This window comes from Dermacentor variabilis, chromosome 11 (genome assembly GCF_050947875.1).
Source record: "Dermacentor variabilis isolate Ectoservices chromosome 11, ASM5094787v1, whole genome shotgun sequence".
In the NCBI taxonomy this organism is placed as follows: domain Eukaryota; kingdom Metazoa; phylum Arthropoda; class Arachnida; order Ixodida; family Ixodidae; genus Dermacentor; species Dermacentor variabilis.
Genome location: NC_134578.1, coordinates 7,818,666 through 7,844,755, shown reverse-complemented (window position 1 = coordinate 7,844,755; position 26,090 = coordinate 7,818,666). Strand labels below are relative to the sequence as shown.

The 26,090-nt window shown below is 43.7% G+C and overlaps 1 protein-coding gene across 2 annotated transcripts in view; it reads left to right on the top strand.

Annotated features, from left to right (window-relative positions):
- The window catches only part of LOC142563521 (venom metalloproteinase 3-like), a 74,931-nt gene that overhangs the window by 27,860 nt on the left and 20,981 nt on the right, over positions 1–26,090 (top strand). For both annotated transcript variants that reach the window (XM_075674069.1, XM_075674068.1), the window contains 5 exons: positions 4,107–4,234; positions 11,537–11,608; positions 11,666–11,796; positions 14,508–14,557; positions 20,224–20,332. In XM_075674069.1, coding sequence (XP_075530184.1) covers positions 4,107–4,234; positions 11,537–11,608; positions 11,666–11,796; positions 14,508–14,557; positions 20,224–20,332 — 490 coding nt within the window. The remainder of the gene's footprint in view (positions 1–4,106; positions 4,235–11,536; positions 11,609–11,665; positions 11,797–14,507; positions 14,558–20,223; positions 20,333–26,090) is intronic.

Genomic DNA, 26,090 nt, shown 5'->3' with positions numbered 1-26,090 from the left:
CACATTCACAGAGGCACACTAATCATACTACTCGCACTATTTAATACTCTCTGGGCAGATGATCATATTATATCCTCATGGAAAGAACCTATTGTTGTCCCTGTGTTGAAACAGGGTAACGATCCCGCCTCCGTAACCACCTATCGCCCGAAAGCGCTGACAAGTTGCCTCTGCAAGTTGTCGAAAAAAATGATAAATCGTCACCTTCTACTTTACCCTGAATCGTAAAGAACTGACTCGACATCTCGGCCGTGTGAAAGTGGATGTCCAGCGAAGCTGTCGAAAACCACCGCTACAACTGCTGAGGGGGGTACGCAATGTTCTATTGCTTTAGAATAGTGATAATACTCATAATTTAAATTATGGTTAGTAATTGGAGCAATTGTGATTTTCGAAGCACGCCACCGGTACCGTTGCTGCCACAACGTCTAAATGAGTTGTTAGGCTGGTTCTTTTGTATACGAAAGGGTAGGGACGTCACTCCCCGCGTCGCAAGCTGCTGTCGTGGCGGTAGCTTGCGCAACAGTAATCTTTACTGGGAAACGAATGCTGGAACGCATGTGTGCTTTGCATTGTTATCGGGAGCGCCTTATCAGTTATGTGATTTGGATGCTTGTTTTGTGCATGTTCTTTATGAAAACGTGTGCTGTTCTGTATGTTGTATGCGTGATTCCAAAGAATGTGTGCACCTTTCGCTTCACTTTGCTGACTGCGTGAAGCCTCTGCCTTTTCGGGGTACGAGCCACTGCTCCTGGCCTGGACTGCGGCCGGGACCAGGCAACATTTTTGCTAACGGACGCGGACAGGAAAAATGCCAACCAACTAGAAGCCAACACCTTTGCTGTAACAAAATGCGTGATCCGTACCAATGTGGATTTAGAGAATGCCGGTTAACAAACGATCACCTCGCGCGCGTCGAGGCTAATAGTCATGGTTCTTTTGTCCATAAACAATTCTATTTATCTACACTTCTTTCCATGGAAAAGACCTATGACACCACTTGGCGCTATGGATTTCTTTGAGACCCGCCATGAACGGGTATCAGGTAGAATATGCTGAACTACTTTGTGAGTTACCTCTCGAAACATACTTTCCGCTTAAAAGTGGACAACATACTCTCGCATTCGTCTACGCAGGAAACTGCGGTACACCAGGGAGGCGTCCGCAGTTGTACGCTTTCTATTGTGAAGATGAACATGCTCCGCCCTTCCCTACCACCAGCCATTTTCTATTCTGTTTACGTTGACGATGTGCAGATAGGTTTTAAATCATGTAACCTTGCAGTCTGCGGGAGGAACGTTCAGCTTGGGCTGAAGAAAGTATCCAAATGTGAAGACGAAAATGGGTTCTAGGTCAATCCACATCAAGGATGATGTTTCTTCTTTTTTTGAAAAACATAGGATTGCTCCCTGATGTTACTATCCAACGGCAGGCAGCACATTCCTGTGAATAAAGACCATAAATACTTGGGCGTCATATTCGATTTGAAACTAAGTTTCATCCCCCACATCAAATATCTCGAGGCCAAGTGCCTGAAAGTAGTGAACATTCTGAAAATTATCTCAAACATGAATTTTAGCAGTGACAAAAAAGGCTTAATGAATCTCTTCTAAAGTCTTATACAATCGCGTTTAGACTACGGCGCTGTAGTGTATCAGTCTGCTACACCGAGTGCCCTAAAAATACTTGATTCTGTTCATAATTTAGACACCCGCCTGGCTACAGGAGACCTAAGTACTAACCCTGTACAAAGTTTCCATGTAGAATCCAATGAGTCGGTCACCCCATCTGCAAAGGTCGTTCTCCACTTTCATGTATTTCTTGAAAGCACACTCTAACTATGAACATCCTTCTAACAAAACCGTAAACACTTTTCCACAATTGTCCAAAGTGAGAGAACCCTTTTCACAACGTGTGAGGAACCCCAACCAAGCAATGGCTGTCCCTCTTGAAAACCCTGTAATGGCTCCAGCCAAGCCGGTATCACCGTGCCTGTGGCAGCTGATGATAGCGACACGTCTTTTGTAGCTGTTATGAAGAACACCCCAGAAATACACATAGAAATGCAATTCCTAGAACTTCAGTCAAAGTACTCGTGCGCATAATTTTACAGTGATGCTTCAAAGTTGCATGCCGGCCTTTCTCATGCTCCATTCGGCCCATACTTCTCGGAATCCCGCTGTTTGTATCCGGAAACAAGCATTTTTAAGGCGGAGGCCTGCACACTATTGTCGGCTGTAAGGCACATCAAGGCAATAAAACCACAAGAGAGAGAATATTTACAGATTCATTAAGCGCTGTCAAAGCCCTAATCTCTCTACAAAAGTATGAAAAGCCGTCTTTACTGAACTTTATTCAATAATATGCGCTGTGTACGCTTCTCATCAACATATCACATTATGAACGCTTGCGTTAGGGCTAATTGGAATATCATACTTTGGAACATACACGGGACGCTGCGTCTGGGCTGTTTTCGTCCCTGTGTATGTTTCAACCTTGCAGCGCTGCTTTATAAGTATCCTAGTATGCTGGGTGCCTGGCCATAGAGGCATCGAGGCCAATGTACTTACCAAGCATATAACTACGTCAGCAAGTACAAAACCAAGTAATTCTTCCATAGTGTCCCGGCTATTAATTTAAAGTCCTTCCTGCGCAAGAAACTCGGGGTCCATTGACAACGTAGGTGGGAGACTGAAACACCTAATAAACTTCGCGTTTTAAGTCAAACGTAGGAAACTATAGCCACCGATAGCAAAAATACGACAAACTGAAATTATCTTCTGCTTTCTTAGGGTAGGCCACATTTATGGCACTTACACCTACATATTTGCCGGTGATGAATCTCCTGTCTACACTAAATGTGGCGAGACGCTAACGGTCCTTCACGTAAGGGTTCCAGGAAGGAGAAGCTAAAATAAAAAGAAAGTAGAGGACGCTTAAACTTCGCCTTTAAAAGTGAAACGCGATAGATTTCAGCGATCCCTGACTGCTTGTCACACTTCCCGGCAACCGCAGCTTTCTTGCGGATGCGCAGAGGCTAGCGCGATGTTGTTGTTGCCCGGAAACGAGCGGGCGCGCCGCTCGAAAAGGGGTTTGTGTTGGAGTTTCCAGGTAACAGAATTGTTTTTTCTGGTATATTCAAATTAAACTCCGACGCTATCATATCTGTAGGTTGTGTTTAGATCGTACTAATGATTTTTCTGACATATTTTACTTTGAGAAATTCAATTAGTTCAGTAACGCCTCTGCGCCTCGCGGAGGGCCTGCCTGGTTGCGGTCCGGAATTGCTTTTCGCCAAGTGACGTCCGACATCGACATCGGATTTTTTGTGGCACTCGGCCCCTGCATACATACAACACATTCCGCATCTACATGGCAGGGTTTCTCGGCATTGAATCCCGTTTTGACAATAAGCTAGTTTCTATGTTTTTACAAGATGTTGATACATTGCATTTTACCAGCCCAACGGATACGTAGCACATCCTCTGAGTAGAGGTTGTTGCTGCGACAGCATTTTTCTAAAGCACGTGCCTTCCAGCCCTAGCGTTCAAGGGCTCACAGGTAAAGTATGAGTGCTACCTTACTCACACGTTTACTACATCCTCCCTTTGTAATAGAACTTATACAGCCATAGCATACCATTCACTGTCATTATTTTATTATCTATGCAGATTACGGACTTTACAGCGATTCATTTTTAGGCTATATTACATCTGCCACGCACAATTCTGATTCGCAACTCTGAAATTTTGCACGTTCTACCATTGACAATCTATTCATTATCTTTTGCTTGACGCTTTGTATCCTGCTGGTCCTTGAGCCAATAAAAATACTAAATCATCATCCATGCAAGGCGAACTATTGTGCCGGAACGAACTCGAACGGCCACGGCCTTACAGCCATGCCATACCAGCTAGAAGTCTCCAACGAAGCACTTCTGCATGCAGCTGTAAATGAGAAAGGTTCGGCCTTTAATTCCCTTGTAATAAGCTATAATTTTCCCGAACACTAAGCATCGCGATTATAGGCAGCACGGTATGATTTATAGCGCTCGCATTTAGTGTCAACTCAAGCGCACTTGTTTTCCCCAATGGTCTTTTTTCCAGAAATGAGAGGAGCAATTCCGCAAGAATTTGGCGTCGAGTTGCACTTCATCAGTGACTACAATCACAGCAAGCACTTCGAAGGGCGAACAGACGATCACGTCATGTACGTGACGCTGTTTATGCATTCGGTGAGCAGTCATAGTGTACGGCCTTGAACAATTTGGTGTGCCGCTTGTGTAGGACCCTTTTCTAATAACGGGCAAGGAATCTCTTCCAGGGAATGGCTACCTTTACGAGATCGTAGTGCATTGGGTTCGCAGGCGCGAGTTCCCGTGAGATTGTTTTCACGATGTGAGTTGGGCGAGTTTATAATGAAATCATTGGTTTGGGCTCCACCATGAAAAATGGCATGTGCGTCTAACAGGCGCTTTTCGCTGTAGCGTTTGTAGCTTGTCTATGTTTACGGTGGCCGAGCTACTTCACTGCGAAGAATACTACGATTTCCGGGTTGGAAACTTTACTGAAATCAGTCTGGTTTACGAACATTGCAAATTAAACGAGTTTACCCTTTACTGACTAATGTTGTCGCAGACAACATATTAGAATTATTTTACATCGGAACTGTATATGGCTAACCAATTTGTCCGTCCGTCCCTCTGTCTGTCTGTCACCTGTACACCGAAAACTCCTCCTGCGCAACCCAATGCTCATGCCCCAAAAAGAGAGGCGCGCGATTAGCCAGCACCACCTAGATAGCACAAATCCTGTTTACTTTGATCCATGACGTCACGCTACCTGGCCCGAAATTTTCATTGACAAGGCTGACGTCATGAAAGCGGTGACGTCAAAAATCACTTTTGCCAACTCGGGAGCATCCCCATCAGATTCTATGGCCGTCGGGCCAAGTAACATGACGTAATGGATCGGAGTGAAAAGGCTTTGTGCCATCTAGGTGGTGTTGGATTAGCTGAGCCAGTAGTGGACATCGTTGCTCTCCGTCACAGCCGAGCTCACGCGTAGCAGTTTTTCTCCGACTCCGAAACGGATAGGCTGCGCGTCATACGTACTCCTGAGGAGCAGGCAGCTTTTGATAAGCAACACTGCGAGCAGAACCGGGAACGAGCTCGCCTACGCCGGGCCGATGCTGTAGCCCGGGCACAAGAACAGGATCGCGCAGCCGAGTGGAAACAGTCACTGCGTACCGAGGATCCGGCAGCCTACCAAGCCGTCGTATAATTAACCGTCGGCATTAAACCAGTGATAAGCATCGGGGCCGCACGTTTCAGCTTCGCTGATTAACCATCTGTACGGAGTGCTTGGGAGGTGAGCATTTTTATTACTGCTATTTATCTCTTAATTTTAAAACTGAGTACAACGTTTCTGACCAAATGACTTCGGTCAAAACTAATGACAGGCCGCAAGTATCATTAGTTGGTTTAGAGCAGGAACGCGGAGCAAGGTGGAAACTCGGCGCGCGGCTGGTACGAGGTGAGACTGATGCAAGTTCTCCGGCGGCAGTGGTGTCACACGCACGATGTAAAGCAAATGAAATATGCACCTATTATTCACATCTGACAAGATCTGCTTGTAATAATTCCAAACTAAGCCACAGGTGGCTTGCCGTGAAGCCCACCTGCAGTTCTCCGTCTGGTGTCTCCCCCCTCTTACCGAAAAATTTCCTATAATTCTTTTCTTTTCATTGATTTTGCTCGTTCTCGATGTGTTCTGCACATTTACAGAGAAAAGGATCTTTTTATTTGGGGTATTTGCGATAATTGAACGTTTGAACAAGCAAACTAAACACGTTTATTATACTTCAACAATCTATACTTTATTCGATTTGTGCTAACATTTTAGTGTCCTTCTGACTGATTCATTGGGTGTAACTTCGGAAAGCTGCCGCAGAAAACCTGCCTCAACTTCCTAAGGTCACAGTCGCGCACTCCCCACCTGCTGTTAACAAGCATTCGATGTAGGAAATGAATTTAGGAAAGTTCCTGGAAATCGCGTTTTACCAACAGAATGACCGAATTACAGTTCGCGTTTTTCATTGCTCTGTATACGGACACTCATTGAGCGATATTTAGATCACAGCTTTCGCGTACCCGTTTCCTAGTTATGCTTTAGAGACAACCATACAGGATGATTGACAAAGAACCCAAAGAAAGCATATAGTAGAAGGTAATTCATATGCTTAACGAACATGTAAAAAAAATGTCAAGGAAAATTAGAGTTGCCGAAAAGTTATGTTGCCGTGTGTGGTGGCTGAACTCAGAAGCTCCGCCTTACACGTGCGGTGTTTTACCTTGAACCAGCACCTCTCTTGGGAGTTTTCGTTCATTTTAGAGAGCAGCCTTTACGCGCCGAGCACAGCGAACGATGAAACAGTGAACGCGGAGGGCAGGTGGGGATGAAAGACGCGAGGAGGAAAGCGTGCATGGAGGGTGCAGCGGATCCATGAGGCGGGAAGGGAAGGAGGAGGGTATGGCGAAAACGGGAGAAGAAAAGCGTAGTGCGGCGGCGATGGCCACGGCATGACGCCAGAGTAGTGCGCGTCTTCTGGGAGGCCTGTCGTCGGCGGCCGCTGTGAATCGCGCGCACACGTCACCCACGTGCTGCCTCTCGCGATCTCCAGATTAACTTGATAGCGTTAAGCGCCCGTTGTCGCAAGAAATCCGATGTTGTTGTCGGACGTTCTTTCGCTAAAGGTCATTCCGAACCATAGCCACGCAGGCCATCCGTGTGGCGCAAAGGCGTTACCGAACTTATTGAATTTCTCAAAGTAAAATGTGTCAGAAAAATCCTAAAGTACGACCTAAACACAACCTATAGACATGTTGGCGACGATCGTAACCTGAACATACCGGAAAACATATTTCTGTTATCGTGGAAACTCTAACACAAAGCCCTTTTCCAGCATTTCGACCATCCATACAGCGGCGCGGCCCGCTCGGTTCCTTTCACCAACGCCATCCAGATGGCGCTCGCCTCCGCGCACCCGCAAGAACGCTCCGGTTGCCGGAAAGCGTGAAAAGTAGTCAAGGACCTTTCAATGTTATCGCGTTGCACTCTTTAAAGGCGAAGCCTAAGCGTCCTCCAGATTTTTAGCGAGGCAGTCGCGCCACGTTTCCGTCCGTTTCCAAGGTTCCGCACGAGACAGATTGTCCACGCCAACCAATATATCGCGAAATTATGGAAGGAACCTATGGTTCTTCTTGCTTTTCTCGATATTTTTGAAAACAGTTAACGGCGCGATTCTTCAGACACCCACGCACATTCTCGAATCTATGTGGTTTCGTACCTAGCAAATGCGACTGATAGTGTCTTTATGTATGTGAGCTCTAAACTGCTGTAGGAAACAGAAGTTCTGTTTATGAACGTTAACCTTTTGACCAATATTGAACAATTTAGAGTCTATAGTACATCAGTGCTGCAATCATTTGTTCTTGCGTGCTACAGTGTTGCGGTTGAGGGCGTCACCCACATAAAAATTAAAATTCCCCTTAATATTCGCTTAAGCAGTTGGTCTTGCATATATAGCACCTTATTCGTCTATGCCAATGGCACTGTTTCTACATTGCAATGGCTGTCTTTTTTTTTCCTGAGAATTAGGTTTCAAAATGGCTCTGAAATGTACTAGTCCCTCTGAATTAGGCACGATTGTTGCGCATCAGCGCCTATCGACTCTGAGTTTCCTGCATATGAACATACAGTCAGCCCGTTCTAAAGAAGACGAATTGTGGAATTTTCTAGATGAATTTAAATTTAAATTTTCTGTCATTATGTTGACTGAAACTTGGTACCGCAACGACACCGATATTGTGCATATTGATGAGTATAATGTGGCCTACATAAATAGAGAAACAAGAGGCGGCGGTGTATGCATATATGTGCAAACAAGTATCAGCTATCAGTATATTGATGAATGGTCTCGATGCTGTGAAGACATTGAAATTCCGTGTTTAAAATTCGAAAACTCTCTATTTACTGTTGTGTATAGGCCTCCTCACGGCAACACCAACAACATTCTTCAATTTTTAGATGAATTCTTTTGGGTTGTTAATGAAAATTATTATACATTAGTACTCGGAGGTGACCTCAACATTGACATGCTCACAAAGACTAGCAAACAAACTGACCTGTCAAATCTACTTCTTTCGCATGCCCTTTCAAATGTTATAACTACCCCAACTCGCATTACAGCTGCTACAGCCACCTTGATAGATCTACCCGCCGTGGTTGCTCAGTGGCTATGGTGTTGGGCTGCTGAGCACGAGGTCGCGGGATCGAATCCCGGCCACGGCGGCCGCATTTCGATGGGGGCGAAATGCGAAAACACCCGTGTGCTTAGATTTAGGTGCACGTTAAAGAACCCCAGGTGGTCAAAATTTCCGGAGTCCTCCACTACGGCGTGCCTCATAATCAGAAAGTGGTTTTGGCACGTAAAACCCCAAATATTATTATTGATAGATCTATTCATAACAAATTCTGCTAACCTACTACACCATGGTCCGATAAGTATCGCTATCAGTGATCATTTGCCAATTTGCCTAATTACTACGGTTGAAATTAAACAGGGGCACCCAGTGAAATCAGACATTTATTTCCAAGACATTAATTCACAATTTCTTTCTTGCTTTCGTGACGAAATAAGCTCGTTGAGCTGGGATGACATACTCTCCTCTTCATCACCTAATAGCGCCTATGACCGCTTCATTAAGATCATGTGCATAGTATACCAAAAACACTTTCCTTACAGGCACGTAAAAAAACCTAAACACGCTCGCAAGCCATGGATCTCCTCTAAGCTAATCAAAATGATAAAAGAAAAGAATAGGCTCTACAGTGCGTTTTTGAATAGCCGTGACCCAGATGATTTAAAGCAGTTTAAGAAATATCGAAATAACCTGACTAAGCTGCAAAAACAAGCTAAATGCGACTATTACTACTCCATGTTCGATGGTATCGTTGATGCAAAATAGACTTGGAATAAGCTGAATTCTGTTATATCATCAAGGCGACCCGCCAGTACTATTAAAGAGCTCAAGGTTAGTAATGAGGTTATAAAGATGAAGCACTCACCAATAAATTTAATTATTACTTTGCCTCTCTAGTTGAAAGCACTTATGATCAAGATGCTTTGATGTATTTGCCCAGTCCCCTTACACATTCTTTGCATATTGATGAGACTGATGACACTGAGGTTTTAAATGGGTTCAAAAATTTTAGGCGATCTAAAAGTGAGGATGTGCACGGATTAAAAATACAACCAATTCTTTTTGTTATTGACCTGCTCACCCCTTTCCTCCCTCACATTTACAACATCTTCCTAACCTCTGGCATTTTTCCTCAACAGATGAAAATTGCAAGGGTAGCTGTGGTGTACAAAAGTGGAGAAAGGGAAAACTTCAGTAACTATAGACCAATCTCAATTCTTCCACTGTTTTCAAAAGCTTTAGAAAAAATTATTCTCCTTAGGATGACTGCCTTTTTTAACAAGTATTCTGTTTTAACACCATGTCAATATGGCTTCAGGTCAGGCTGCTCGACTGAAACTGCTCTTCTTAAACAAAAGAAACTAATATTGAAAAATATAGAGGCGAGGAAACTAACATTGGGAGTATTCCTTGATTTCTCAAAAGTTTTGACAGAATTAACCATGGAACACTATTAGAAAAATTGAATTGTTATGGTACACGCAGAATAGTTTTAGATTTATTTAGAAGTTACATAACCAACAGAAAGCAATGCGTATCAATAAATAGAAAATTATCTTCGTTTAAACTTATTAAGCAAGGTGTGCCTCAAGGTAGCATATTGGGACCACTTCTATTTATCATTTATATAAATGACATTGTTAATATTGATGTTTCGATTAACTATATTATTTACGCAGATGATACTACTTTATTCTTCTCGGGAACTAAGGAGGATCAACTCATCAATTTTGCAAATGAAATACTTCACAAGATATATAACTGGTCTGTAAAAAATTCTCTCCAGTTAAACTGCTCCAAGACAAAAGCGGTCTTCTTTAGAGCGAAGTCCACGCCTTGTGATCTCACCCAATGCCTCACACTCAATGACACAAAAATAGAACTTTCCGCTACAGCAGAAACATTGGGTGTTATCTTTCATGAATTGATACTATGGGACCACCACACCGATTACTTACGAAATAAACTTAGTAAAGCGTTAGGTATGTTGCGCAGATGCCAGAGGCTACTACCAATACCACAGAAACTTATGGTTTATAACGCACTATTTGCTTCTCACCTGCGCTATTGTAACTTGGTGTGGTCAAATAGTACTAAGAAATCATTAGGTAATTTAGTTTCGGTTCAAAAGAATGCCTTACGTGCTATTTCAGACTTACCTTACAATGGACATACGCGTGACATATTCCGGAAGTTCAAGATTTTACGTGTAGACCACCTTTACGAGTATCAACTTATGTGTTCTTTTAAACGTGACATGATTAAAGGTACTAATCATATTATAAACATCGCGAACTTGCAGCGTAATCCTTCTTTTCGCCTAAATCGATATACGGAACACTGGGAAGCCCCGCGCCCTCGGACTAACTATGGCCTTCAAGCACTCTCCTACTGTCTTCCCTCTACACTTAACAAATATAGTCTAAATGATGTAAACATACGCCATATATCCAAGAGCACATTACTGCAAAAAATTCTGTGAATAATTAACTTTTTGGTTTGTCGGTTGAAAAGTATTTCTTTGCTATTTTTAAGTTGTCATTTCTGGTTTTCTTGCATACATGTATGCGTATATGCATGTATATATATATATATATATATATATATATATATATATATATATATATATATATATATACATATATATATATATATATATATATATATATATATATATAAATGTGTGTATATATATGCATCTGTGAATAGGTATCTATTGACCCTGCCACAAGTATGTACTACGAATATCTTGCCATGTTGCTGCCTGTTGTTCATAGGGAGGTAGGACTAGTCAAGCTGCCGTTATGCAGCTTTTATCCTGCCATCCCTACCGCTTTCTATATATCAGTGTACTTATGTGGTAGAATAAACTTCTTCTTCTTCTACAAAAAAAAATGAAAACATGTGTAGAGCTACGCTCAAATTTCACCATAGGGCGTATCGCAATCGTCGGTGAATTATTTATTTTGCTTATTCATTCTACATTTCAATTAAACTTGACAATTAACTACCCTCTCTGCTTTATTTGGCGTCATTGTCGATCATTTCTTGTGACATTTACTAACAAATATCAAACCCATCGCACGTATTTACGCTTTGTCTTTTTTTATACTCATGTCTTTGTCCTCACTAAGAATTTCAGCCGACGTTATTATCGAATACGCAGGCACTCGAACGCTCTAAGAATATCCTGCTATTTGCAACTTCGTTTCAATGCTGCCGCAAAAAAGGACAAAAAAGAACTATGTCTCTCTGATATAACTTATTTCTCAGGTCAGCCTTCGCATGGACCAGCTTACTCCTCCTGTTCCCATCGGTATAACAAAAATTCAAATGACGTCAACGGTAAGCCAATAGTCAAATTGTTTTTGTCCTGCCTCAATTAAGAGGTTGTACTTGCAGGATAAAGAAGAGTATGTTGCGCTGTGGGATAATGGTGACCTCATTGGTAACGAGACGCTTAAGAAGCTGAACGAGGTAGTAAAGAAAGACAGTGACTATCAGAAGTCGGACGCGGTCTACATGGCAACAGGGTAAGCAGAATCTCACTTCGCGCTAATCCAAGTGCACGCAATGGGACAGGCACCAGAACTGCTCGTGATGGGAGACAAACAGTGTGCGGAGAGACGGGGGGGGGGGGAGGGGGGGGAGGGAAGGGCGCTAACTTAGGCATTTCCACAAATTAAAATTGTGTATCAGACTGAAATTCTAGCTTTGTCTCACTTTGCGACTGCATTGAGATATATATTTGGGAAAATGCAGGCTGCAATTAAATCACTCGCGAGTTACTTTAAGGTCCTGCGTCCACCTACGGGGCTTCGAATGCACTGAAAAAAAAAACATTAGAAACTATATAGAAACATAGAGTTATGCTGGAAACGGAATTATAGTATTCATAGAAACTGGCACACGGTTTGAAAGTACAAAGGGATCAAGCGGTAAAAAAAATACTTGTAAATATTTTTTACATATCTAGTGTACTAAAGCAGCCAGTGTTACGAGCATATGAAAAATTCTTGCAGAATAATTTTAAATCTGTAGGGATATTTAGAAGAAATCTCAAGGAGTACTAAAATGAACCAGTCAATCATAAAAAAGGTTTGCCTAGTCGAATGAACTCACGACCACGCAATAAGTACCACTAAAAGGGAACGGTTACCAATAATATGGTCATTTAAATGGTTACCATTAATAATATGGCTATAATATGGCCCCCCATAGTCGAGAAATAACTTGTCGGACATTGTAACGCGATGAGAATCAATTGACCTATGCTCACGCGCGAAAAGAATGTCGATGAAGATTTCAACAAAGAGCTTTTAGGACATAGTGTGCGGTTAACAAAAAATAAATGCGGAAAAAATTGCCATAGCATAACCCACTTTGAAACGGAACATAGCTGTAAGATTCAAATTGATATAAACCATCAAATTGGTTGTTTCAACCCACGCGCGCCCCTTCGGCTTCGTATAAGAGCCGAATTTCAAGCGCGTAGTTTGTTGTCCCATTTCGACGGCATATGTCGCTCGGTATTTGGGCTAACTTCGAGGAGAGCAACAGGGGGACAGTCGAACAGGTGATAGCCTGTTGTACAGAGGGTGACGAGTGGAGGCACAGGGCACGGCGTCCTGCTGCCCGCGCTGAGGTTTCGCGGGTTCGCTGCATCGTTTAGAGAAAGGAGCAAAAGCATTTCCGAGTGCCTGTGTCGGCTCTTCCGCACGTCTTACTCCGTGTCCATGTGAAGTCAGCGAAGGAGACCGCGTCTTCTTTGCTGACTTCAGCAAAGCGCGTGAATTCGACGTGTGCGGCGAAAAAGTGGGATGTGCCAGAACATCCAGGATATCCCGCCCGCGCGATTAAGCTAGCGCATACTCTGCAGACGGCACTAGTATTGAAATAGTGCTCTCAAACTCGACGTGTGGTGGAAGCGGGGGCGGGCGGCAAACATCACGGGTATCCCGTGATGTTTGCCCATACTCGGCTGGTTGAGGCAGCTGAGATTGCCAGACTTCGTAACTAATGCGTTAGCACGCCGTTCTTGTCACTAACAAAAAATAAAGAACTTGAGCTTTTGCACGAACAATCATTATCTTGAGTGCAAAAAAAAAAAGGGAGTGTTTCACATGATGTGCAATTGCGTGTCTTTGACACGTGTGGGCCAAGGTATAAGAAGCCGTGTTTCTTTCAAATAAACATTGTTGAAAGTCAGCGCTTGTGGCGTCGTCTTCTCGTCTCGTGTCCCGTCTACGTTTTGCGCTGCTAACACCACTGTGGCACTAGTAGCATTCCATTAGTCCCGATTTTTTATCACTATAGTTATACTCCTTTTTGATTATATCCCTAGTTTCTTACTATAAGTGTGTTCTCGACATGAATAGGTATCATTTGATATTGTGACGTCACAGCAAGGACCGACCTTTATAGAGCCCGAGAGACGAGGCGAAGGACCCACGGCACAGTCCACTATGATGACGCACCTACACGCACGATGAATATTATGAAAATGATGGAGTAGTGCACAATAAATGCCCCTAATATCATTTGCATCTTGATACATCTACAAATCACCCAACCCTTTCTTTCTGGAATTGGTTAAAGGATAGATCCCAGATAGGCCAAACGTATGAAGTCACCGAAGAACTTATCCAAAATCAATCATGTCGTCGTCTTTTTGCTGCTCTCTCAACACACAAGTGCACCTCACACACACGCATGCAAAATCGCTTGACGTACACAAAGACGTTCCTCTGTCTGGTAACGCTTTGCAGGACCGCAAATGATGCGAAATCTTCCTGTAAAATGCCTCGTATAACATTGATTCCAACCGCACGTTGGATTTGCGTAACTCTTTTAAGGTTTTCTCGCTGGGTTTGCCACAGCCGGCCCCATTAGCTTAAGAATGTTTTTTTTTCATTGAACGAAACAATGCAAATGTGAAAATTCCGGCACAACCCACCTCCCGATAAATGTCGACGTTATTGCGATTAGCATTCAAGATGTGTAGCGGCACACCGTATTGCCAACGACGAAACGTGTATGCAGCCTGTGTCCGCTCTCGCACTTCCCACTGTAGACGGCTCACTGCTTTCGGTCATTGAAATAAATCGATGGGTGTGCGTATGTGTCTCTCTTTTACATGTACGTCTCTTTGTTTTCCTGTAGTTTGCTGTAAGCTGCAGATACGAGTATGTGACCTCCCCGAAGAATGTTGAAGAGTGCTAACAATATTGTTCATTACTTTCAGCCGAGAAATGATCACTCTTATTCCCGGAGGCAAGAGCTCATACTTATTAGGTATGGAAAGCATAATTTCTCTCTTTGTTTTAATATCTACCACTTAATCTTTTGAGACATAAGTGCGGAATACAGCTGTATCAGCTAATGCCCTTAGAAAAAAACATCAATATCTCTAATTGGGCATTTATTTACTTCGAAAGCAACAGGCTGTCACAGCAGGCAGTGTCCTATCCGCTGCAGAACTTTGCGGTTTGTACAACGTCGTCCTTGTCCGCTAAAGTGCTTGTTATGGCTCCGAAATACGTGTGCAGATATGCCTTGATCTTCAAAGTATGCGCCGAGAACAAAAACCCAGAAGTTATTGCCAGAGTGCGAATATTGCCTAACTATTTTCAGTACATGGAAAGCAGATGTAGAGGTTATCAAAGCCTGGTGTGCGAACATGCACCTTATATTTAAGAAGAGAAACACGTGCATCCGATACGAGCCTCAATTGCGATTGCTCTTGCGCCACATACACATTACTCGCATATTTACGATACAGTTTTAAAGCAAGCCGCACGGGCTATGAGGGACGCCGTTGTCGACGACTCCGTATTAATTCGACCACAAGAAGATTTTTGACGCGCCTCTCAATAAAAAGGGGGATTTTTTTATGCGAAAACGTCAAACAGTCAATTGGGGAAGAAAGCCGGCGTCCGGCATCTGTAGCAAAAAAAGCGGCACCTAAATTCCCATTGGCTACGACGCCGCGACACGCGCGCCTCGACGGAGCAGAGCGGGTGAAAAGGCACACCTGCTGCAGCCGTAGCGGGTCAGGTGTTGCGTGAGGGGAGAGGGCATCTCCCTATCCACGGCCCGGCCAACACCGCTCTCGCCCTCGGAAGCCTGTTATCCACGCGTTGTTCGAGCGCGCGAGCTCTCGCCTGCGTTCTAACTGCGCCTCGGTAAGGCCAAATCAAAGCGCGCCAAGCGTCTTAACGCGCTCGCTTGCCCGCGAGGAGTTATAACACGGGCCGCTCAGCGGCGTTCAATTTGACAGTAATGGTTTCGCAATCACAAGTTACAAGTGCTTAGGTGTCCTCGGATCTTTTGATGCCCCCACAGGAAAATGTCCGTGAATAGAATTCGTTGCCTCGTGTTCAGCAGTTGGACGCCATAGCCACTAGCTACCACAGTGGGCATGCCCCCCATACTCCGAAAAATACAACCTTACGGACCTAGGGCTCTCTGCATGTTGCTCGCATATAAGACTTCGGCTAGATTATGCAGTCTTAACAACATGAGCACACCATGTGGAGAGACGCTAGGGATTTTGTGCGAGTATCATTCTTAGCATATTTCACGCACTTTCCAGTGCCTGTGTCTGTTTTTGTGTTCTAACTTCTTTCGCACCAGCTTGAATCACTGAGTAGTCTATGCATGGGTAAACCTTGGTTTCGAAACGAGCTATTGGATTAACGTGGGTCATTGAGTATGTGACACACACGTATGCGCCGCTCTTCAACAATTCTCTTTGACGGCAACTTATGTCCCTGAGATGTGCCACTGGTATGTGCCGCCCTCTTCGATGCCCAAAAAAAAACAATTGCTGGGCCGAATCCAAACTGCATCATATATATTCAGACAGGCGCCATGAGCGAACTTCACAGCGGCGTCGCAAAGTGGCGCAGCGTGTCCATAAGAACCCGCAAGAAAGCAGCCCGGCTGCATACGATACACACCACATACTTTTCTGTGGTGGCAATACGATGTACCACTACGCTGCTTCAATGCTAATCGCATTAATGTCGACAGCGATCGGGAGGTACGTTTCTTTCGTTGACACTGAAGTCACGCACAATGTGACTGTGTTTCGCTCAAGCAGTTATTTTTCCTTCCGAAAAGATTTTACACCGACCGTAGATACCTCATTCTTGCCGTTTAGCAAGGCTCAGAAGAGGACGAGGCGTGTCATGTGTTACGTTTTCGCAAGAAATGCTCATTTCCGCACTGTGGGCCACTCTCTCGAAACACAATATTCGAAGATTTGTAACTTTTTTCCAAAGAAAGTGATGGATGTGACAGGTTCTTCTTCTTTATAATATTATTCTGCAGACCTCAGAGAACAATTTCAGTGACATTGAACGAGATTTAGAGGTGCATTTTCATGTGCACTTTTCGATAAAGTAGAACTGTTCTAATTTAGATGTTTTGAGTACAAGGTGTATTACTTCAAAATTACCAAAAGAATAAAAATGCACAGGTTCCTTCTTCACCCTAAAGGTATATCTCTTCTATAAATCGCCACAAACTGGGATGCACAGGAAAGTAGGAGCGCCGTACCAAAGATTGAGCACGTTTTAAAAATGCAGCGTTTTCGATAACTTTTCTTATTACTTCGTTCACAATCAAAAAAAATGTCATAAGCTGCTTCTGCTTTACTTCTATTCGCGCTGGAAATAAATATATTTGTTCTTTTATTGCACATTCCGTAAAATTAATGTTGTCGCCCAATGACCTCTCATTACTTTTTCACGTTTACTGATAGCTTTCTTTAAAAACGAGTAGAAGTTTAGCACTACTCATTAACGTGTGCGTAATGTGCATAATTATCAGAAAAATAAGAAATGTCAAGTATAACCCATGTCTGATTGTCTCGTGAAATTGACCTATTGCGTTTGTCGTCATGTTTCATGTACTTGAAGATGATCTACGCTGGGCATAGGCACATGTTCACTGCACTCACAAGACCCACACATAGCTGTCACATGTCATCATAACATTACAATGTACGCACCGCACATTGATAGAAGCATAATTAGTGGTGCGATAAACTGTCCCGGCTGAGGATGTGTTTTCTGGGCAGAGTGAAACAGGACAGTGGAATACGCTTTCGTTTTCGTTTATTTTTTCAGCGTCGGGTGGTCGGAGGGGACACAAAATAAAAAAGAACTGCGATAGCTAGATCATCATGGTTCAGTTCGTCTGTCTCATGCCCGTCGCTAGCGTGGTAGTCCTGAAATAAATTTAACCGACTATCATAAGTTTATGTGTGATTAGTTTGGACGATGTCACACCACTTGATGGAGTTTGCGCCACGTGCGTCCACGTTTTCTTCCTTTATGTTCGTCCAATAGCTCTTCCGTCAGTTTAACACTAAGCGCAGTACGATCGTGAAAGTCCACCAACTAGCCCCGCTCATTGCATTACTAAAGAGTTTAACGTCCGCAAGCAACACGGGTTCTATGAGAGACATCGTACAGAGTGGTGTAAAACGTATAAAATTTCTGTTCTAGTGACCGCTGTGCACTAGCCTACAATGAGCCCACAGTCACAAGGCTTTTTTTTAATGGTGCCGTAGTAACAAAGGTAAAGGTGTTTGATGAACAACTACGCGGCTTCCGCGCTTTCTAGACCCGTCTTGGTGGCTTAATGGCTGCAGCGTTGCGCTGCTGAGCACGAGGTCGCGGGATCAAATTCGGACCATGGCGGCTGCATTTCGATGGAGGCGAAATGCAAAAACGTACATGCACCGTGCATTATGTGCACGTTGAAGAACACCACGTGGTCAGCATTAACCCAGGAGTTTCTCACTATCGTGTGCGTCATAATCATATCATGGTTTTGGTGCGCAAAACCTATGCATTTATTTCATTTTAAATTTCGATGGCCTTCGCTGCCCTCCCTGAAGGCGATCCTTCCATTTACCCGCACCGTTAACTCCGTGCAGTGCAGCAAAAGTCCGGGTCACGTCAACCTATCAGAATAGAGATCCAGAAGAAAGGTGGTCCTCCTTTGACGTATCGCCTTTCGCGCGACGCCGACTAACTGGAAGCCTCGCGGAAGAATCAGTGGCGCACAATGGGAGAGTCCTCCTCCTTTCTCAGGACACACGGCTGACTCTAGTCACGTTGGCTCTCCAATCCCTCGTCGGCTGACCGAATGACACTTTTTGCCCCGGTAGCGTCCCGCGAAGGACCATGCTGACGTCATGACGTGCTAAGAAAGGACCGCAAAAGCACCGAAAGGAAGCACAGCGTTGTTTCTTGACTTTGTGGCTTCCCCGTGGCGTGTAGCGGTGTCATATTCGCCAAAAAATGGGGTCACGGTGTTATATGATCTCGGCACGATGCTCAACTTTATTTAAAACGTGGTCAAAACGTCACAGGTGGGTAATAGGTCCTTTAATGTGCACTTGAAGATCGGTACATGAGCATTTTGCATTATAGTGGTATTTTACTATCAATGTTGTAGGTGATATCGTGTTTATATTATAGTACATGAGCATGTTAAAGTGTGTAATAGAGGAGACGCGTGTTTTAGGATTCGTTCACATCTTCGTTACTACACTGCTAGGCTCCTTTATAGTTATGGTTATATCTGCATATAATACGGTGTTAAGAACGGCCAGCTGCAGTGCAAGTTTTGCCGGCCAGTTTCGACAGTGGCGGCAAGTTTCCTTGGCGTTACGCTCTAGCCTCGTCGCCGTTGTGGCTGAATGAGTTCGACGAAGCAGGCTTTGTGCTGCCACACGACACCGCCTACCCGGGTCGGTCGCGAGCGGGGGAGATGCCGCGGCTTCGAAGGCCCCTTCCCACGCGCCGTCCAAGACGCAAGACAATGGGCACGCGGCCGCGCTGTCGGGGTCAGCTCCGAGTTCTACTAAGTCCGTGTGACGTCGGTTCCGGACCGTGAACCTGTGTGTGTGTGTGTGTGTGTGTGTGTGTGTGTGTGTGTGTGTGTGTGTGTGTGTGTGTGTGTGTGTGTGTGTGTGTGTGTGTGTGTGTGTGTGTGTGTTTGTGTGTGCGTGTGTGTGTGCGTGTGCGTGTGCGCGCGCGCGTGTGTGTGTGTGTGTGTGTGTGTGTGTGCGCGCGCGTGTGTGTGTGTGTGTGTGTGTGTGTGTGTGTGTATGTGTGTGTGTGTGTGTGTGTGTGTGTGTGTGTGTGTGTGTGTGTGTGTGTGTGTGTGTGTGTGTGTGTGTGTGTGTGTGTGTGTGTGTGTGTGTGTGTGTGTGTGTGTGTGTGTGTGTGTGTGTGTGTGTGTGTGTGTGTGTGTGTGTGTGTGTGTGTGTGTGTGTGTGTGTGTGTGTGTGTGTGTGTGTGTGTGTGTAAGCCGTCCCGCGGAGAGGCGGCGTGTTTACAATGACTGGACGAACTTTTCCGTCACTTGGGTATCGGGGGGGAGGACCCAGTGTTTATAAACCGCTGTTGTGCGGCTGCTCAGAACACACTCTCTCAAGCAGTCATGTTATACTGACACCTCTCTCAAACAGTCATGTTGGACTGATGTAGATACTGTAAGTAAACCCATATTCCTCGTTCTCAATGAGAAGCAGTCCTTCCCTTCATCAACGTCCTCAGCGTGGATAAGTCGGACGACGGCATGGGCCAGCTACCTTCTAATTCATGCCCGACTCCAATCTTGACAACGGATCACGAGCGATGGGATTGAGCCCCCAATCCTGACAACGGCACATGAACACCAAGGTGCAGAAGAAAACTATTTTATTCAGTAATGTGGAAAGTTGGGCAAGTTGGTGATTAATCATCATACCTTGTCGTGTTTTTCTTGTGAGTCTTCGCCGTGTCCGTGTCAGTGCGCTGCTTTAACAACAAGGTATGAAGAATTATTCTATGCCTGCTATTTAAGCATTTGCACTTCTTTGTCTTCTATCAAGATCTGAACAGACACTTAGCGAGGACAAAAATGTAAGTTGGCAATACATATCTCATGGCTTGCAGGTTTGTCAGGTGCATCTCGAGCTTGTGCCAATGAAAGAGCTGCCGTGGGAGAGGACATACCGGGCAAGTTTTCGGGAGTGACCGTTGCCGCCCATGAAATTGGACATCTGTAAGTGCGCTGAGTCTAACTCAATATTTTCTGCCTCCGTCTTTAAAAAAAGAAGCGCTCTTTCTTAAAGCCAAAGCACTGTGTTGCCCCATTCACCTTCTCTGTCCATTTATTTGTGCATGTGCTACAACGTCGAAGATTTCTAAATTTCGTGGTAGTAGTATTGTTGCTAAATAACAAAACTTTGATTCAGGCGAGTTGGTTTATCTTGACAGTGTTCGTATAACAGCACTAAGGGCTACGACGAAAAGAGGACATAGGACTGGACGGACGCTGGAAGTCCAACGAGCGTTTCTTCAACACGACCGGCTACATTACACACACTGCTCATCGGGCACATAGGGCACGCGTCATTAATCAAAAGATAGTACGATTCAATCAATTCTCGTGTCTGCGGATACTTCGTAAGAAATGGCGCCTCTTTATTATGCAGCATGAAAGACGGACTGCTGACACGCTTATCACCTGGTGTCTTTTTATAATACGCTTCAAACTTCTAAAGAAAAGTCCATCTTTGGCGCTGTATAAAAAGGCGGCGTCATTTCTTACGAGGTATCTGCCGACACAAGAATCGACAGAATTGTGGATGACAACTTTTACCTGTCATTAACATTCGGATTAGCTGATTTGCTATATAAATTAACGTTTAAGGTTGAGGCGACGAATTTTTCTTAGCATGGAATGAGCGCGGCGGAAGAGGGTGGGTAAAATAAATTTGAGGATCCCATGCAATGTGGGAATCTGTTAAAGCGAACCTTTCGTTGATGTTTGTGAAGAGCTCATGTTCCTGATTGGCGACCATTTGCAAGCAGAGACCACACCACCTACTCAGCTTTTCCCGGCAAACCGTCTCGCTCGACATGAACTTATTTAATCCCTAACCCGTCTCCTCCATGCAGGATAACAAACCGGACGTCCGTCTTGGGAACTTCCGCTGCTTTTATTGCCTCTCTCTCTTTCTCTTTCTATCTCTGTTGCACTCGATCATGCAGAGGCTGCAAATGCGACGAAGGAATGATCACGGTAGAATGGTCCCAGCGGCATGACGATTACGGGATGCCGATGCCGGAGTGTCGGCGCTGGTGCGATGACTGCATGACGGCTGGGGGACGGCATGGCGGCAACGTGGTGCGGATGATATCACGACGATGGCATAATTATGATGGTGTGACGAAGGAAATGACGAAGCTCACATTACAATGGCAGCATGACTACAATGAAAGAACTATGCTACGTAAAATATTTTCAGCGGTTCGATGATGACGTTATGATAGTAATGTGATCACGAAGATGAAATGACGACAACGGTGCGACGGCAAAGCCATGATGGCAATGGGATGACGACTGTGTAATCACTGTGACGAAATGAAGACGATAGACCCACCATTGCTCTATGATAGCGGCTCTGTGATTCAAATTCAAATTCAAATTCAAATTTTATTTTGCCACCATGGTACAGATGATGGCGGGGACCCGTAGTAAAAGCTGCCGTTGGACAGCTTGACAAGGCCACGGGCCCCCACTTTGACAGCAATACAGTGGTTGTTTTTCCTTCCCTTTTTTTTTCCCCTTTTTCCTTTTTTTCACACACACGAAAAAGAAAAGAAAATACAGGAAATACAGATAACAAAGGAAAAAAAAAAAAAATACATATAGCAGAGTTGTTATCCGGTTACAGTAGTCAGCATAAAATCAACAGCATTGTCCTGGCTGGAAAGAAAACTTACAATGATGGTGAAAGAAAGAAGAATTGGGTAGACAAATCACAGAAAAAAAAAAAAAAAAGGTTAGGTGTAGTGTAAAAAATACTCGAACAGTTTGTGGCGTGTTGTGTTTTGGAGATCAATATCGTTTTGTGCGAGTTTGTTAAGAAGTCGTGGTAGTTTATTTTCTAATGTTTGATTACCATAGAAAGTTCTGTATGTTTTTACGTTCCATTGTGCTATGTTTCTTGTGCTGTACATTGCATCTCGTTTTTCTAAACCAGCTAATTTTGATAGAAAAGATATGTTCTTCAACACCTCGTTTTTCACACACTTGCTCAGACGATAGTCATAAAGTTTAGTAATTGGTAGTAAGTTATACTTTAAGAAAAGTGCGGCCGTATGGTAGGTATGCGGAACATTTTCAACAATTCTTAGAAATTTTTTCTGTAACAAGTGTAGTTTCTGAAGATTGCCTGCTGTTGTTGCACCCCAGGTTAAATGGCAATAGCTGAAATGCGATTGTATCAATGAATTATATAGCATTAGCATTACATTTCGCGGTAGTATCGCACGGTTCTTGTAAAGAAGACCAATAATACGTGAACATTTATTTGTTACAAAGCTAACATGATCATCCCATGACATTCTTTCATTAAATAATATACCTAATGTTTTAAATGAAGGCACAACTTCTAAGGGTACGGACTGAAGGAATATATTCTTAGTGAGACGGACCTTCTTGTTTCTACCTCTGAAAACAACGACTTTAGTCTTTGCTGTGTTAATTCGCAACGCATTTCTGCTACTCCAGTTTTCTATTTGCCTCAGTGCATTGTTTGCAGTATCTGTGAGTTCGGCTGCATTATCTCCGGCAAGAAAAATACTGGTGTCGTCAGCATAGATGATAAATTTAACGAATGGAGTTGCATGTACAATGTCATTGATGTAAAGATTAAACAGAAATGGACCCAAAATGCTACCTTGTGGAACGCCACAGCCTACAGATTGCATATCTGAGAGGAGACCATTTATTGCTACTGCCTGTTTGCGATCCATGAGGTATGACTGCACAAGCGATAGTGCATGGCCGCGGAAGCCACAACGCTCAAGTTTACGAAGAAGTATTGTATGGTTTAATAAGTCGAATGCCTTCGAAAAATCAAGAAAAATACCAATGACTATCCTATTATGTTCGAGTTCGTTCAATATATATTCTCGTTGATCTAATAGTGCAAGTTCAGTAGAGCGGTGCTTACGGAAGCCATACTGAGCTGCTGTTATAATTTTGTGTTTTTCTTCAAACTGCAAAAAGTTTTTAAGTATTACTTTTTCTAGTAGCTTAGAAAACACGGGTAAGATAGATATTGGCCTGTAATTCCCGAGCTGGTTTTTATCACCCTTTTTAAAGATAACTGTTACACGTGCAATCTGCATTTTACGAGGAAATACAGCGGTACTGACACAAAGGTTTAAGATATGCGTGATGTATGGTAAAATAAGGTCAAAAATATACCGTATAGGCTTTATCTGGAGGCCATCAATATCAATGGATGTGCTATTGTTTAGTTCGTGGAAGGCTGTCATTACATCTGCTTCTTCAACCGGTTTGAGAAATATAGTGTCGCTTATATGAACGACATCACTGAGATTGTTATGTGGGACTTGATTTCTAGAAGCGCAAATAAAGTGCGTATTAAACGTATCTGCTAATTCTTTTCCAGTTATACTTACACCATCGATATTTAGCATATTTAATTCACCTGATTTGCTGTTTCTCCCCAAAATTGCGTTTAGCCGCTTCCACATAATGTCGACACGACCACAAGTTGACGTGAATTGATTTGTGTAATAGGCGTTTCTGGCTTTCTTGAGCTCAGTATTCAAGCGGTTTCGATATTTTTTAAACGCTGTCAGATCACATTCAGCTCTCGATTTAATAAACTTATGATATAGGATGTTCTTTGTGTTTATCTTTGCCACCAACTCCGGTGTGACCCATGGTTTGCGACTGTGACGCCTTTGTTTTTTTGTTAATATTGGGAAACAGGCCTCGTAAATCGGCTTCAGAATACCTAAGAATGCCTCGTAAGCATTATTGGCGTCATTTTCTAAAAGGACAGGCCTCCAGTTGTTCTTTTCTACCGAGTTTCTAAATGTCGACAGTGTTTTTTCAGATATAAGTTGGAAAGAATATGTTGAACTACGTTTCTTTTTAGACATGTTTTTAACACACATAAATATTGGCAAGTGATCGCTGATGTCAGAAATTATTACTCCAGATGTGATCATACTAGGGTCATGGTTAGTGATAAACAAATCGATCAGCGATGAAGACGTGATCGTAACACGCGTTGGCATTTTGATTGCATTCAGAAGTCCATGTGTTCTAAGCAATAAATCTAAACTCATTTGGGATGCATCAACCGATAACATATTAATGTTTAGGTCACCACCAAGGACAATGTTTAAATGCTGACTGGTTGCAAATGAAATCAGGCTTTCAAGAAAATTCAAGAATATGGCTACGCAACCCTTTGGTGGACGATAGCACACTGCAAAAATAGTGTTGTTCAAACACATAGTTAAGATTTCATATTCTTTCACAGAAACTGTGAATCGCTCTAATATTTCAGGCCGCCACTTCTTCTTAAATGATATGGATACGCCACCACCAATACCAGCGTAACGATTCAGAAAAAATGTCTCATAACCAGGAATTCGAAAGACATCATAATCACTTGTAGACCAAGTTTCGCTGATCATGATAGCGTCAATGGGAACATTTAGTTGTTGAAAGAAAGTGTCGAAATATGCTTCTTTACGTCTGACAGATCGAGCATTGATATGAAGACATTTGAATGACGTCTGGAAAACCGGGCCAAGGTAATCTTTGAAGTTCTCTGGGAGTAGATAATTCTTTTCTGTTACAGTCTGCATTTTTGGCAGGAAACAAAAATAAAAAATCAATTCTCCCTTCTTATTGCAGCTTGCCAAGGTCGCAAGAGTGCTGCACTAGCATTGCTGACGCGCCATCAGTCTTTCTTATCAGAATCTTGCCGTTGCTGTGCCAGACCCACTTGTACTGATTTGTTTTTGCCCATTCTTTCACTTCCCTCAGCAGTTCTCGATTTCGCCTGGTCAGGTTTTCCAACATGTGAACATTGGCATCCGCAGTGGTCAACTCCCGCCTGCTAGCCCACCATTTGTCCCTCATGCTCTGTCTCGCGAAACGGCAGATGATGCCAGGCACTTTGTCACGCTTTGCCGGCAATCGATGAATTGCCGTGATGTCGTGTTCTGATAGCTGGGGCAATCCACTTTCACCGGCCAAAGCATTAAGTTTGGACAAAAGATTTTCGCCTTCCGTTTGTGGTACACCATGAATTTCTAAGTTCAGTTTCCGGTTGCGCCACTCGAGGTCATCGAGTTGGACACTGAGCGATTCAAGCTGCTCTTTGTTCATTTCTGTTTTTGCGAGCCTAGTCTGGATTGCTTTAATATCTCGCTCATTTTGTTCTGTGCGCGTCAACAGGTCAGTCATCTGTTCGGACATAAACTGCACCGATTGCTCAATTCCATCGACAGTTTCTTTCAGTGGCAACAAAACATCAAGTTTTCGGTTAATCTCCTGAAGTACGACCAACATATCTTCTACGGTCAACGGTGCTTTTTCTTTCTCATCCTGGTTAACATGTGAGGTTGGTAGCCTACATTTCGGGCATTTCCATTTCTGGTAGGTTGATTTCTTAGATTTTATTGTTGCCTCCGACACTCCTGCGCAGCTTCCTACATGGTACGAAAGCTTACAAGTCATGCAAGATATACTCTCTTTGGGATCCAAGATTTCTTGTTCACACTCAACACACTCCATATTGACATAAACAAGGTTCGCTCCTTTGGCAGCAGCAGTGGCAGCAACACAATAACACCCCCCTTAAAAAAGCCACTAACCTGTAACAGTATGCAGGAGCATTTAGGCAAACGCTCTTCCGAACACTGCTGCTGCCAAAGTGCCGTCTTGGATGCGATGCCGTAGCTTTATAGCAGATGCG